General features: G+C 37.0%; 1 protein-coding gene across 1 annotated transcript in view; it reads right to left on the minus strand.

Moving 5' to 3' along the window:
• Positions 1-495: 495 nt before the first annotated feature.
• The window catches only part of AHR (aryl hydrocarbon receptor), a 61,328-nt gene continuing 46,496 nt past the window's right edge, over positions 496-15,327 (minus strand). The window contains exons 6-11 of the mRNA XM_054057920.1: positions 10,466-10,596; positions 9,428-9,630; positions 8,500-8,609; positions 6,885-7,026; positions 4,822-6,073; positions 496-787 (exon numbers count right to left, since the gene is read on the minus strand). Coding sequence (XP_053913895.1) covers positions 632-787; positions 4,822-6,073; positions 6,885-7,026; positions 8,500-8,609; positions 9,428-9,630; positions 10,466-10,596 — 1,994 coding nt within the window. The 3' untranslated portion in view covers positions 496-631. The remainder of the gene's footprint in view (positions 788-4,821; positions 6,074-6,884; positions 7,027-8,499; positions 8,610-9,427; positions 9,631-10,465; positions 10,597-15,327) is intronic.

Below are 15,327 nucleotides of genomic sequence, written 5' to 3' on the forward strand. Positions count from 1 at the left end.
GACAAGAAAAGGAGGAATGCAAGGGATCTGTTTCATAGAAAACCTGAAGTTGCATATCATATCCTTGTATTAAGCTTTCTATTAAAGTGCTAGTAATGGAGACTTAAAACAAAAGGATTTAAATATAAAATAAGTGATTAAAGAGCTTAGTATGCAATAAAATTAAGTGCTTTTGATTCTCATGAATTCAGAGCTTTTTAATAGTTTTTTAAAAAATAAGTCTGGAAATAATCCACATGTGAAATCTTCTTCCTTGTGCCATTGATGCTATTTGTAAAGTGCCCAATTGTTTTCTAAACAACAAAACCATTTGCCTTATCTTATGTTGTATAGCATGACAAGTCTGCAGTACATATGTAACCCATACTGCAATGACACAGTCAGCCTGATGGAAAACAGCACACGCATACTTTTAGTCAAAGTTTTAATTCCACCTGTCACTCTAAAAAGCCATGTCTTGGATTACATATCCACCAGTATATAGTGCAACCAACCTCATATTCTCAAAGTGTAATTTAGGTGTTGAAGTCCAATGCTCAAAGATAGACTTTCCTCGGAGCTTTCCTGAAAGCTTTTCCTCAGAGCATCCTGACACCCAGACAAAATCACAGATGGAGCTCCTAGATCTGAATCACATAAATCCACTAGATGCCAAATCTGAGAAGGATCTGGGTTCTGTCTGATGATGAAGAGGCTGAAGATGTGTGGCAGTCTGTGCATTACTGATCACATCTAACTGAGAGGGATACGCTTCATTTACATTTCCTCCATTGAAACTGGTTTGGAACTGGCAGGAAAAAAAAGACAATATAAATGGTTAGTATGGGAAACTGATGTACTTAAAGCTTTTTAAAAGTGTTCCCAAAGACACAGACTAGATGAACTCTTAAAATATAATGGATAGGTTTAAAACATTTTGGGTTGGGTTGGTTTTTTTTCTAAATAATGAATGATGAGAAGTAAATTTGCATTAATGCATGGTCTCAATTATCATCAAAACTTACCCATGCTGAAGTCACTAGGAATCCCTCTGGCTAAAGGAAGAAGCATCACTTATCTAAATCATAGTACAGTTTCCATTTGTACAAAGTACAGATTGACTGAGCACTCCTAATTTCTCGATTCAGCTGTTATATCATAAAGCAACCTATTTAAATATTTTCACGTCTGCAATGAGATCCACACTTTACAGCTCTTCCAGGAACGCACATGCAATGCCTATTTGTAAGCTGAAGCGTCCCACACTCAGTTTACAGGCTGAGCTGTTGGAGGGTGGGCTTTTTTGACAGTTTTTGTATCGACAACGGCAAGTAAGAGCAATGAATGGCTTTCATCAGCCTTGACATAATTGTTCATAGGACTATTTTAATCATCTGATTTAATGCCTCCCGTCATGCTAAGGATGAAGAGTTTTTTATAACTGATATTTCTTTATCCAGAAAATACTCCATTCAGTCATGCAAAGAAAAGAGAACAAAATATTTTAAATGTTTCCATTACCTCTTTGGGAGTAGCTTACATTCTAAGTTCTCATTCATTTGTTCTGAAAACCGTATATTATCCATTCATTCATGTATCAAAATATGCTGTGTTTTCAAAATTGTTTTTTTCCCTCCCCTTCTACACAAACACTGAAATTTGAGTGACAGTGCACTGTTATTCTAAGTTTTTAACAAGGCCATAGCCATGTGAATTATGTTTTTAATCAAAGCTGCCATACTTCTAAAGACAGCTACAATAACATAAGCTAGGATTACTCTGGACAGGAGCAGATTATTTCAGTATTCTTCATTAAGAAGATGAGCATGCTCATTAAAATTTCTAAGAAAGGTCTCAACACAGAATCTAATATTTAGCAAGGTTTCTCTTGTTAAATAAAGGAATACTGACCTTAAACAAGCAATTAAATTATCTAAGGCTTTCTGCCCTTCTCCATCACCAAAAGTGTTTTTAGACTACGCCGGCTGTGATCTTACTGCAAGTACAAGTTAGATAGAAGATCAAGGCAGATGACCACAACAGACCCTTCTGGCTTTCTAATCTCTTAGTCTTTTCATGTAGAAATCGATGGGAGTTAGAATGCTGAGGAAAGGATAGCAATCATGGCTTGCCCAGCAACGTCTGTCCTCTCTCCAGACTTCAACCACTGACAGGGATGTTAGCGTACTAAATCCAGCCACAAAGACTGCCCTACTTTGCCTTGGCTGCGTGAATGTATGCTCAGACAGCAGCATTCTATCTACTTAGCCTCATCCCTATTAAAGTTACCAATTAGAAATAAAATAAAACCTGAAGTTTCTCATAAACAGTGATACATTGTCCCGATTTACAATAAAGAAAAGTATATTATTTGCCACTATGGCTTTGGCACAGGTGATATTTTTCAAGATTACCTCAAGTGCAGCAGCTATACTTCTGTCTTACTAATTCCAATGAGTTCTCATACTTTGAAGTTCTTTAACTCCTATGACACAAGACTACATACAATCTCTGTCACACAAGCGTGTATAAATACAGGCTTATTTTTCTTTGGAGTAATGAAGTTTCTAGGTGAAAAAAAAATGTTTCTACATTAAAATGTTTCTCCAGAACAACTTTGGTTTACACAGAGCTTCACTATGCTCTCAATCTATACAAATGTCAATTGGTAGATACAACTAGAGGTCAAAACTGAGTACATTCCAATGTACAATACAGGAGAAGTTTTTTTTCCACATGAACAGTATATAGCAGTATAGGCTGCAAAAATCAATGCTATTTAGTTTAGGAACAGGCAGCCTCTTCCCATCCCCCACTGCACCCAGTTGGTATACATAGTTTTAGGCCTACAATGACTTGGAGATAGCTATCAGCTATCCACAATCACTCTTACAAAACAGGCTGGGGGAATAATCCTTCCTTATCTCATCAAGAAGTGTGCTTCTCTTTTAAGCTCATTTGGACAAATGTTCAGCAGATCTCTGCAGAGGTAAAGAGGAGCTAACGTGCACAAGCGGAACACCAGTTTTGCACCAGACTTCTGCTTAGGCAGTGTGATCCAGACCCACACAGCACGGGCATACCGTGGTAAGAGCAGCTGAATTTGCCTCTAAACAGCTTGAATAAAGATAACATTTCACAAAGTGGCCTTCATTCAGTCTTTTACACCAAACAAGCTAAACGCGATATTACTATTGCAGTGCAGCATTCTAGTCAATATGATGTAAAAGACTTATTCATTTATTGCATTCAGAAATGCTGTCTTAGTTATTAGTCACTGAGCTTCTTACAGATAGATGAGACAAAAAAAGTAAGCAAGAAAATAACTAAAAGAGGGCCTTAACAAGCAATTGAGGCAGCATAACAACAAAATAACTTACAAAATAATAGAATTTGAAATCAAGCATTAATAAGAAAGAAATGGAAAATGCTGGCTGTTCAATAGTGATGGACCACACCGTACAGCAATTCTATAGTATAAGGATGAACTTGGACGACCCTGGAACTGCTTTGCAACCCTGTTATTAAGCACTGTGAAGGACTGGTAACACTCACCACAGCCAGGCAACATACAGCCAAGCACTGTGGACTGTAGTTTGATGAAGTCACTTCATGCTATTACAGCTCTTGGGCAGGTTAGTCATCTTGCTGAACTGTCCCATATTTCAGCTATATTTCTGTAGTTCTGCAACTGTGTTCTTTCCACCAGTGAAACAGTTTTAAAACGGATGTTTTGTACTCTTATTAAGCATACTGAAAAACTGGGTATGTTCTACTAGCATTCTTCACCTCTGTCTTCTGCAGGTTAAATGCTAATTAATACTGTAATGCTAATGTAAATGCTAATTAATTCTGTAAATGCTTATGCATGTCCGTAAGCATTTGTAGGATCACTAGTCTAGTGATTAATGCATCAAGTTAAATAAAAAAGAATAGCGGCTATGTACTTGAGCAGCATTAACAGAAAAAAATGAAACATTCTGAAGTACTTCAATGAAGGTTATTCAGAAACAGGAACTGCCTGAGTAGTTGAATTTTGTTTTCTAAGTTAATTTTCCCAATGAAGAACTGCACTTAAAACTGCAGCCTGTCACACAGCGAGGCTCCTCTCCTCTATGGCATTTATCACGCATTCTCCTTAGCACAACATAAAAATGGTCCAACATACGTACTGTGAATGTGAGTTTTTCCTGCCCTTTTGTCTTCAACAGACAATTTATACAGTAGCTTGAAGAACAAGCTGAATTTCATTTATCGAAATGCGTAAAAATATTTTTGCAGTATCATGTGTAGAAATGCAATACTATTTAAGTAATATTACAATCCGATGCTTTAAAGCAATCCTAAAATCATACAAGGTTGAGCAGCTAGAGAACATTAAAATTTTAAAACAAGCTATTTTTCTGGATCCTTACAACATACTTCATGAAAATAAATGTGACAGAGAGCATTAGAAACATCATTTCACTCCTCTAAAAAGGCATATATGCAAATTCCAAGCTTTTGACCAATCTGCTTTTCCTTTGCTGCTACTGGAAAAATCACTGGTAGCTACAACAGACTTGTTCACTCTCTCTTCCTTTAATACTGTCAAAGAGACCTACCAGGATGCGGATACACATATATAAAAACGTGACCAAATGCAACTCTCTTCAACCTATTGAATAAATAAGGCAAGGATATTCACTTGCTGTCAATCCATCACTTTCAAACTCAGTGATTCAATTTCGACAAACTTTGCATACCTGTAGCCACCCAAACCAACAACAAAAAAAACTATCCAAAATATCCAAATATCCACTATCCAAAATGCAAGCAATATAACAATGGCGTTTACATTACCTTGTTCAACAACGTTTGTTGACCCGCCATCATAGGATCATACTGCATTTGATCCACGCAGCTGGGCTGTGCTTCTTGTGTACACTGGTACATAGAAACAGCGCCTGCATAACATGTTTGAGGAGTGAGCATAACTGACTCAGAGTTTATCCCACACTCATGATTTTCAGGGACTTGCTGCAAACAGCTGAGAAAATCCTCTAAGTTGGAAGATGCAGAATAGGTCGATCTTTCAAAACCTGCTACAGGAAAATCCATTTGGGCAAAATTAGAGTGCTGTGGCATCACTGCTGTGGGTTGCTTGCAAGGAATAAGTTCTTGCCTACATGCATAAGGGGAACTGTTTACTTCTGATTTGTAAGAGAACTCAGATGTAGTGGCATGCATGCCGGGGAATACATATTGCTGGGGTTGCTGCTGGGAGCAGCTAATAGGCATGCCGGTGCCAGAGCTCCAATTTGTGATCATCCCATTGACTTGCATATGTTTCATCTTTTGACAGAGCTGCTGCTGCTGCTCCACAAGCTGTTTCTGGTGCTGATGAAGTTGATGTGGATCTAATTCTTGCTGCACCAAGCAACCTTCATTCTGGACCAGGGGCTGCTGCTGGTTACAGCCTGAATATAAAAAGTCAGACTTATTTAAGGAATCCTGAACGTAAGTCAGGATTTCATCAGTTATGTCGATGTCCCCAATATCATCCATACCAGATATATCAGTTTTAAAAAACTCTTCATCCTGTTGAATACATTTCAGATCTTCAAAGTCAATGCCCAAATTTTTCATGATGCTGTACAAATCACTGGGTTTGCTATCTTGAAAGAGTGCTGCACTGTCTTCAGGAAGTGGTATATTACTGTCTTGGGAACACTCCACTAGCTCCCGTTTGAGAATGTTATGATTTCCAGTAGGCAGGAGATTATCTGTCCATCCGCTGCTAACATCACCCAGTCCATCCCTGCTGTCTGCAAAGAAGTTCCGCTCAAAGGAAAGTTTATGTGATGCTGGAGGACAGAGATACACAGACTCATCTTGCCTCAACATAACACCAAGGAGGGAGTTTGGATCCACAGAATCATTGTGTGGCGTTGCTTTGGCTCCTTTTCCCGTCGTGCTTTTGTTCTTCGCCTGAGAGGGATCCGTAAGGCTCGACACAGGGAAAGACACCTCATACAATACAGCCTCACCAGTGGCAAACATGAAGGGCAACTTCATGTTACGCTTCCGTAAATGTTCTGCCCCTTCTTCCTCTCTGAAAATAAATCAGATATATAGCATAATACTGCAGTACTAAACAGTTAGAGCAATTTTTTGCCCTCTGGAATTAATACTAAAAAAAAGAACTATTCTATTAGTAGGCATTTTTCAAATTCCTAGCTATTCCAGCTCAACTTGGCTGAGTTAAACTAAGAGGCAGATTATGAAATAAGGAGCTTAGGACTGTAATGCCACCTCTACATATTACATTTGCAATTAAATCTAGATAGTATACACCATTTTCTGTGTGTTATGAGCTGAAACAAAAATAAGTGAGCTTTGTTACATGCATTATGTTTTTTCTTGGCATAGCAAGTAAATGAATGCTTCCACAACACAGTACCTCTTTTTCTCCAATTTACAGACTGCTTAGCAAAAATTATTTAACCTGTATAATAATGCTGAATTCCATATTATGTAGAATTTACTTCAGCAACATAAAGGACTTTATTTCTTTATGTTATCCATTGTTTCTTCCACACAACTGCAGTTGGATTAACTTAATTTTTGCTAACAGAGATGCTGGATTAAAAATAGGTTTGATGGAATAACTTGGGTGCTTGTACCACTATTCTTATTCTCTACATGAAATCAAAATGTCTAAAATTTACACTTAAAGAGTACTATACTGTATAAGTACTGAAATATCAGAATTCTCTTCAATGCTTGTTAGCAAAATGAAAGAGGTTTTATTTTTGGAGTTCAGTATATAAAGGGGCTTTAGTTAAAAATAAAAAGTTCCTTTCTGAACATAAACAAAAGTTTTCAGTGTTTTAAGTATTCTGATTTATGCAATGATGACTTACGTAAGAGGTCTTTGTGTGGCAATGATGTAATCTGGTCGTCCATTTTTGTAGACAAGACGTGCATTTGCCTGTACCCAGGCCCATCGATTTTCTTTGGTTAGAAGCCTAAACACAGTCATTCCACTCTCACCGGTTTTCATCACTAGAGTTAAAGAGTAAGCAAAGCATACAGTTTACTGTCCAGTGAATAAAAATAGGAAAATCAGGCATGTCATGAAAGTAATCCCATTTGTAAAGCAATTTCACAAATCTCATGTCCTAAATCACCCGCTTCTGTGCAGCACTAATGTCCTAGTGAAACAGGATGATCTTTCACTTTAAGATATCTACTTTAATTTACCAGTAAATTAAAAGCCAAAACCGCAAGCAATTGTAAAATATCTACCACAGCTTGGCAACATCCTATATGGAGCTTCATCCATTATTTCTGCAATAACAGAAATTAATAAATACTAGATAATGTAAATGATAAAAGCCTAAGTCTCCTTTACATTCAAAAAGTGACTATTACTTAAGAAATTAGAAAACACATTAGTTCTGAATCCATTTTGAATGGTTAATACAGATGTACTTCAAAATTCATTATTTTTAACTCCCACTATCAGTTCGCTAGCAATGCTTTACAAACATACTACATTTTTGGTTTAGATTGCTGAAAACACTGCCTTATTAGGCAGAAAAATAAAATTTAAAAAAAAAAAGGAAGTTTAAGAATCCAAATAAAAAATAATCTTTCCTACAAGACCTTTTAATCTTAGCATCAGAAATTAAGCAAAACTAGTTATAAGACAAAGTTTCAAATCAAAATTTCAAACCAAAGTTTCATTTCATTCTATTCTGGAAATATTTTCTTTCTTATTCCTTATCAAAAAAATAAAACCACTGATAGGCAACAATGACTAAGCTACACCTGAAAGAGAAAACCTGCTTAATACACGTTTAGAACTAACCCACTGAGGAAGCTTATTTAATTGTATACAAGGGGGCAAAAGAAAAGATATTTTTTTAAAGAGAAGTCAGTAGAAAAGAAGAAGCACCAAAATATCTGAAGAAATTTCTGTAGCTTCCAAAGACAAATATGTTAAAGCTAACAAAAAAGTAAACCAAGAAGTCCACTAGAAAGTTATGTATCAGATAGCTGATACTTATTTCCTTAGGTTAAAACATTATACTTCTTAAGGTGTTATTTAAACCAAATCAAGCTACCAAGAATCAAATGCAGAAAAGTGTAAGTCACTAGCATGCTAAATCAGAGGTTAATTCCTGTTAAAAAATCTTGCAGTGATTTCAAAACAGAATATTTTATTTAGCTTCCTAACAGGAAAGCTAACTTTGAAATAGTCCCTTTGCCCAAAGGAAGTTGTTGAAATAGCAGAAGTTGGGTTGAACAGCAGAGAAGGAAGTGAGAAGAGCAAGATGTGACAGAAACTGGAATACGTAACCTAAAACGGTCTAGATAGAAATACTAAATATTTCTTCATCCAATATAAGGTTTCATAGGTAGGGAAAGATTACATGAAATGAGCAGTGTTCTTTTTGTTAACAACCAATTTTTTTTAAAACAATCAAAACTCATGCTTTGACTTTTCAGCCTTTCTTAGGGAATGAAGCTTACTTCGGACATGATTTTCAGCACAATAAAGCATATCAGCAGCATGAATAAACTGGTATCCTGTTCCTCTCATACACAGCTCTGCTTCAGTGTATCCCAGGACAATCTTTCCTCTGGAACACAGAAACAAAAAATTGCAACACTGCTGATGAACCAGCTCACGGAACGAATGACAAGTGAGTTAATTATGGCTAGAACATTTCAGACGTAAATGCTAACTACATTTTGTTGCAATATGAACTGTATGCGGAAGCATGACGGTTCTAATAAATAATAGTTACCAAATCATAAAATTTTTACTCGTCTCCCAAGGTGCCTTCAGTGACTAGGAATGGATTCACAAAGTATTAAATCATTAAAAAACAGCATAAGTCTACAGTTCAGATGAACTCTTACTTCCATACTTTTGAACACATTCACTTATAGGAGGTAGCTGCCTTTTGTTGCAGTAAAAGACACTGTTTGACTCGCCTTATTTCACAGCATTTACCTACAGGTGCTTGCATGTAGAATTAAGTGGAGACTTACCTTCAGTTATCTAAATCTTCTTGTCCAAGTAAGTATTTTTAGTAGCTTAAAATTCAAAACAGGGCATCTCTTAGAACTACATCCCCTTTGATATTCAGTGGTTTAAGTTGCATTTAAGTATTCTAAGATATGCCTCAGAGGAGCACTGGCAAGAGTCAGGTTTGACCCTGCTAGTTAAAATGAGAGTACTTTACTAGAAGTCAGAGATCTGAAGAACTTAACATTTGGGTGAGGGTTGTGAGATATTTACTTACTAGCAGGGCAGAAGAAAAAAATCCTAATGGTTTCTAAACAGTCATCAGTATTGACTGAAAGAGTAACCAGCTCTATATTTCAAATACATACTTGAAACCTATCTCATCAGCAAATTATTAGAGCATTAGGAAGAATAATTTACACATACTTTGCATCGCAACCAGTAGGTGTGAAATCCAGTTTGTGTTTAGTTCTGAAGATTAAGTTTTTGGTTCGTATCTCAAGGATAGATGGTGGCTGCAGGGGAGTAGCTACTGCAAACAGAGCGAGCTGAGGAGACAAAGTAGCACCATCCTTCCCTTTCTTGTTTTGTCCATGCAGAAACTTTAATCTTCCTTGAAAATTCATAGCCTTAGGATGAAGAAATAAGGAATTGTTATATGTCAGATGTATTTAAGAGTAAGATATTTCTGTTATGCTGTAAAACATATTTATTTATTTTAAAACCCATCGGAGTCAAACTTAGTAGCATGGTGTATGTAGAAGTTAACTCACAGAATACTGTTGCTGTAACCCTGAGCATGTCACTTGAGATCTACTAATGAACTCACTAGAAAAAACACTAATGGGAAGGCTCTACAAACATGTAATAGCAAACGCTAACTAGATCTTCTAATATTCTAATGAGCACTGCATTATACATTCATACAATTGACATTATTTCCCTTCCATTTTTATCAGCCGTTAGTATTAAGTATGCAAACATCCACAACTGCAAAATCCTATACAAACAAATGTATTTGTAAGAAGTCACCCAGAGGGTGATAAACCCATACTTCTTTCAAAATCTACAGCACTGACAAACCAAAAAATGTATTAAAAAGAGCAAGCATAGACTTTCCCAAGGGAAAACTACAGTTCTCCTAATTATGACTTATTATATTTCAAGACACCCAATAGAAAACAATCTTCCTAATGCTTTTTTTATCTGCAAATCACACAGCACTTGACAGAAGCAGACACTTCATTCATTTTTCACTGAGGAAACTCAGCTGTAAGTAATGAACTTGCACCTAGCTGTACCAATACACTGAAGGGAACACATTTAATGACATTAGCTGAAATATTGGTTTAAGCAGCTCAGATATCTGCAGACTCTTAACAAAAAACCCCTATTTGCTGTATATGTTGAAAAGATAATGCAACCCGTAAACATGTGGAAGTTTTTATGTAACTCCATACTCACCAGGAACCCAGATGAATTATCCAGGAGGCATCGTAACCTGCAGATGAAATTCCTTTCCATAAAGGAAGAATTCTCTGGAGGAAGCTGGTCTGGGTTATAATAGGTTGCTGGCTGTGAAAAGCCATTATCTCCTACAGGAAAGGATTATTTATAAGGATTATTTTTAGAAGAACACCTAGTGAAGGATATCTGTAACAAATCATCTTCTGTCTCATAAACAAAGTATTAGGCCATGAACTGAGAGAGAACAATGTAGACTGGAAATATCCTCAGAACCTAAACTGATTATGACACCGGGTTAGGCAGCAGTTCTTCTGATGGGATTACAATTTACAGGCTATGGTATTTGAAAACTGCATGCATTTTATTGTTTTTCAGTTGGTGGGGTTTTGTGTTTTGTTTTGGGTTTGTGTTTGGTATTTAATTCATTCATTATGTTGTCAACAATCTTGGTTCTGAACCAGTTGCAGAGAGCGGAGTTCTCAGCAGAGAGCAGACCCACATTTCTGCAATGGCAGGATCTGCAAAAGGCATAGTAACTACAGGAACTGAATATTCAAAAGCTCAGTAGATGGTATCAAACTGAAACCATTACTCTCCAGACATCCAGGTGAAAGCTGCAACAATAAATAAAAAGCATCATCCTTGGGCAACCAACACAATGAATCAATACGTATACTTTCTCTAACAGATGAAAAAAAAAAACCCTATTAAATAGTGAAAATATTTCTGGGCTGTGCTGCTCAAGAAAACAGAGAAACCTGGAGTATTTGTGTTCTGTGTGATTTGTTTAAAAAAAAAATAAGACTCAAAAACATGATTGGCATCTGGGATTACACCACCATATCCTTTTGCCGCTTCATGACAAGCATTTGCTCCTAAGTGGCATTTAGGAAACAGACTTAAACATTACATATATAAAAACACAAACTGGTCATTCCCGAGGAATTCATACATGCAGAAAATTAAGAAAAACACAATGTAAAATGCTATTTACATTAAAGTCCTAAATACTCTGTAATTTAAAAAAAAAAATAGCCCATATACTCCAAAAGAATTGATGGCTGTGCATGGACAAAAGAACACAGATTTTAAGAAAGAACCCATATTCACTTATCAGACTTGGACATCAAGTCAGGGAGGGCATGCTGCTTAATCACATACCACATCACGTTCTCTGGAACATATTTCTGTCTCTTGGACAGCTGGAAAAACAGATAGGCTAGGTGGTTTGCACAATGGTGAATCAAACCCTCAAAAACTCAAATCACGGCCAAAAGCCAGTTCAATTTAATCTATTAATTCAAGGGACTGAAATAGGGTCAAATGAGATTGCTGATGGCTCACCAAGAGGCCTTGCAACCTAAAGCCATACGAATCCAGTAAGAATGCAGAGTTATTCAGCTTTTCAGACAAAATCAGAAGATCATTTTCCCATAAAACAACTGCTATGCAATGTCAATTTTTGCTGAACAAACTTCAAAGTAAGAAGAAAAAGATCCCTAGCTCATTGTGCAAATGAAAAGGGATAGTCTGGTATCATAGCCACCTGCAGAACTGTGTATTGGCTGAAGTCACCATATGAGGTGATCCCACAGGTACAGAAACTCAGTTACTTGTAGCACAAGATAGTTACCATTTAACTTTGATATTAGAAAATAACAAATTCCCACACTTGTCATACCGATGGTTCTCAGATAAAAGCAAACCGACTTCCTTACTTCTTAATGCTGCAGATTTTTTTTTTAATTGCTGGTGAGAATTTTCAACGCTTCTGAGGGAATGCTTCTCCAAGAGTTGCTGAAATGAGTTAGATGCTCTCTGAAGAAGCAATGACTATGAAGAAAGGGCATCAAAGAAAGCTTGAAAATCCCAGCTTATCTGTCAAAAATGTCATCTCTGAGATCCTTAAGAATCTCTGCACGCACATTACTCTAGTTCTCAAGATGCTTAATCCACTGGACATAACAACAATCATGTTTCACAAGTATCAGCACCAAGAAAGTCACTAAAGTATTTTTTTTCCCAAACAATCCCAATATTTGTGTTTCTTTTCTGTAGCCACAACTTTATTCCTGCAAGACTGACTACTGCTGAGAAAGGTGCCAGCTAGAGAGGCTGAAATAAAATTGGTGTCAACACTCAGCTACTGTTAGAAGAAAGGCTGACTGGAAGAGCTGCTGGCCAGGCAGGAGCATACTAAAAGCAGGGTATTTAGGGTGCCTTAAAGGCTTTGTGTGCATTCATTCTCTTGATTCTTTCATTGAGATTAATAGGACTATGGACAACTTCTTGGAGAGGGTATAGTGAAAGACTTTAACATCAGTAGCAGGTTCCTTGTAAGGCTCTGATTGAGTCCTAAAATTCAGATAAATCTCACTGCTGAGGAGTGCCTACCAAGAGTAGCTTTAGTATCCTGTAAGTGGCCCAAGCCTTTCTGGTGGCATTCTTGGCACTGGCAGGCATGCCTTTCAGCATTTCTACCACTGGAGCAACACAGTGTTACTTTTTCGGTAAATACAGATCTGGAATTTGAATGCAAGTATCTTATCTAGATTCTCTTAAGTGTCTGTCAGCTTCCCTAGTAAAACAGGCTGTTCCCAAGCCATTGTTGGAAGAAGTAATACAGTCTGCAGCTTCTAAGAGGAAGGGGAACAGAACTCAAAACAGGAGGGAATGGGCTTCAAGCCCAAGCCTCCTATGTTTGTGAAAGGAACACTGTTGTACTTTCCCAGGCAGAGAGTAGTCAGAGAGGTTTTAGCGCCAGGACCTTGCAGAAGTGACATAGTGTTAGAAGACAAAGAGTCATGCAGAGTACCTGCAATCCCTGGAGAAAAACTACCAATTAACACTACAGGGGGTAGAAGCCATATCTCTCATGAAGTTCACATTTGAGTTCATTGACACCATGAGGCAAAGTGCAGAACATGCTGTGCATTAAGTCCTTTTTCTTTCTCTTTAAGCTCAAGGCCATACACGGCTGTCTAGTAAGTGAACTTGAAAAGATAACCCGAACTTGTTAAACAGATATCTGGAACTGAAAAATCAGAATTTTGAAACCTTCTCTGGGAACATCACAAGGCTGGGAATAGTGTCTTGGAACCACAGCAAAGAAGTGAGCAGGCCAGTGGTCTAGGGCCATACCAGAGTATTCAGTGAGTAGCAACCAGTTCAGACATAGTTAGTTCCTGGACTCAGGCTGGAATCTGTGCTTCAGCCTGAGGACAATTATAACATGACTATAAATACCCAGAGAATGCCAGCTGAATGCATTAAAAAGGAAATGGATTAAATTAGCAAAAATGGGGAGGATTCTTATGGTCACAGCATTATCCTTTGTAATAAATTCAAATTCAGTTTAAAAAGCCTCAGTGTCCAAACATTTTACTTAACTTCAGGTCTCAAAATAATCAGCGGCATCCAATAAGCTAGGAACACAAGGTACAAAACAAGCGATTGTTTGTTATCCTCCTCAGCACTTCTATCATCGAGTCAAACCTGACACCCAGTCAACCTGGCACTGCACTTTTCAAACACAATCTTTTGTAAATTCATATGCACCTCGGCGCTACAGAATACCATTTCACTCTGAAGCAAACAGTAAGCCAGCACATAAAAACTGGCTTTGGAGTGCCAGCAGCTGTTTGCCATATCAAATAGTAATGCTAACTATTTCTGTAACAGGTTTTCAACTGGACTATTTAGATCTATCTGTAGGTGACAAAAATGTTGATCACTAAAGGAAGAATTTAAATATACTGAGATAAGAGCCAAAAAAGAAAGTAACATTTGCTGTTTTTTATTTCTCTATCAAATCATGGCATTTTGGTATTATAAAATATCAAATAGGGAACTGCTAGAGTTGCATTATCAATGACAGATTTATTTAAAAGTATTATTTTATTTTTTTTGTTCTGGATGAAAACAATTGTCTAAACCCAAGCAACTCAGAGTAACATAGAGCTTTACCTACATACTTAAACAACTGTTATGCAAAAGGGAGCGTTACAGTTGTCTCATTAGATTCGTCATTTTTATCAGGCAGGCAGACTCTTCCCATATTACACATATCTAACAAAACACCCCTGTTTTGATATATAAGTAACACGTTTCTCAATACAGCAGGTCACTTAAGCATCATCAATACCAACTGGTAATCTGATCGCTATCAAGCACACTATTTGTTCTTAAAGTCTCATCTGTTTAATCTTCTAGTCCTCCTTTCCTTTTACTCCCAGGCGAAGTACTAGTTTAACTGACAACCTGCATATAACAGTGACAACAGATGCGGAAGAGTAAAACTCTTCCACAGCCAGGAATGTATTTGTCCATACAGTAACACTGTAAGTAACATATTCTTAGTCATAGAGTGGATTTGCCAGCCTGGAGGGCTTAAAGAAGCTGTCATACTCAATTGACTGTTGGCTTTCCCAAGATAAAAAAATCGCTCTTATGACCTGTAACGAGGAGTAGCATGTGTAAAATAGAGATTACCACTTCCTTATTCAAAGAGTGATTAAAGATGAGATGTATAATTGAAGGTAAGCACAGGGAAAAAAAAAATCAAAATTCCTTATTTCTTATGTCACCAAAAGAAACTTTCCATCCCTGCCTGCCCTGTTTGCAACACAAACATGCAGGATTACCTGTTTTGCTATTTGCCACATGACAACTGATCAGACAGTGAGATGTTCAGTCATTTATGCTCTAAAATAGTGCCTCACAATTTAAAGCAAAATTTGTACTTAATGTTGCTGTGCTATGAATAGCAGTGCAAAAAAAAAGAGTAATTCTTACTGTTGGCTAAACACATCCATAAAATTCCAACAAGTTTGAAGTATGTTATTCCTTTCTTTGGTCAT

The sequence above is a fragment of the Cuculus canorus genome, chromosome 2, assembly GCF_017976375.1.
Source record: "Cuculus canorus isolate bCucCan1 chromosome 2, bCucCan1.pri, whole genome shotgun sequence".
Classification (NCBI taxonomy): Eukaryota; Metazoa; Chordata; class Aves; order Cuculiformes; family Cuculidae; genus Cuculus; species Cuculus canorus.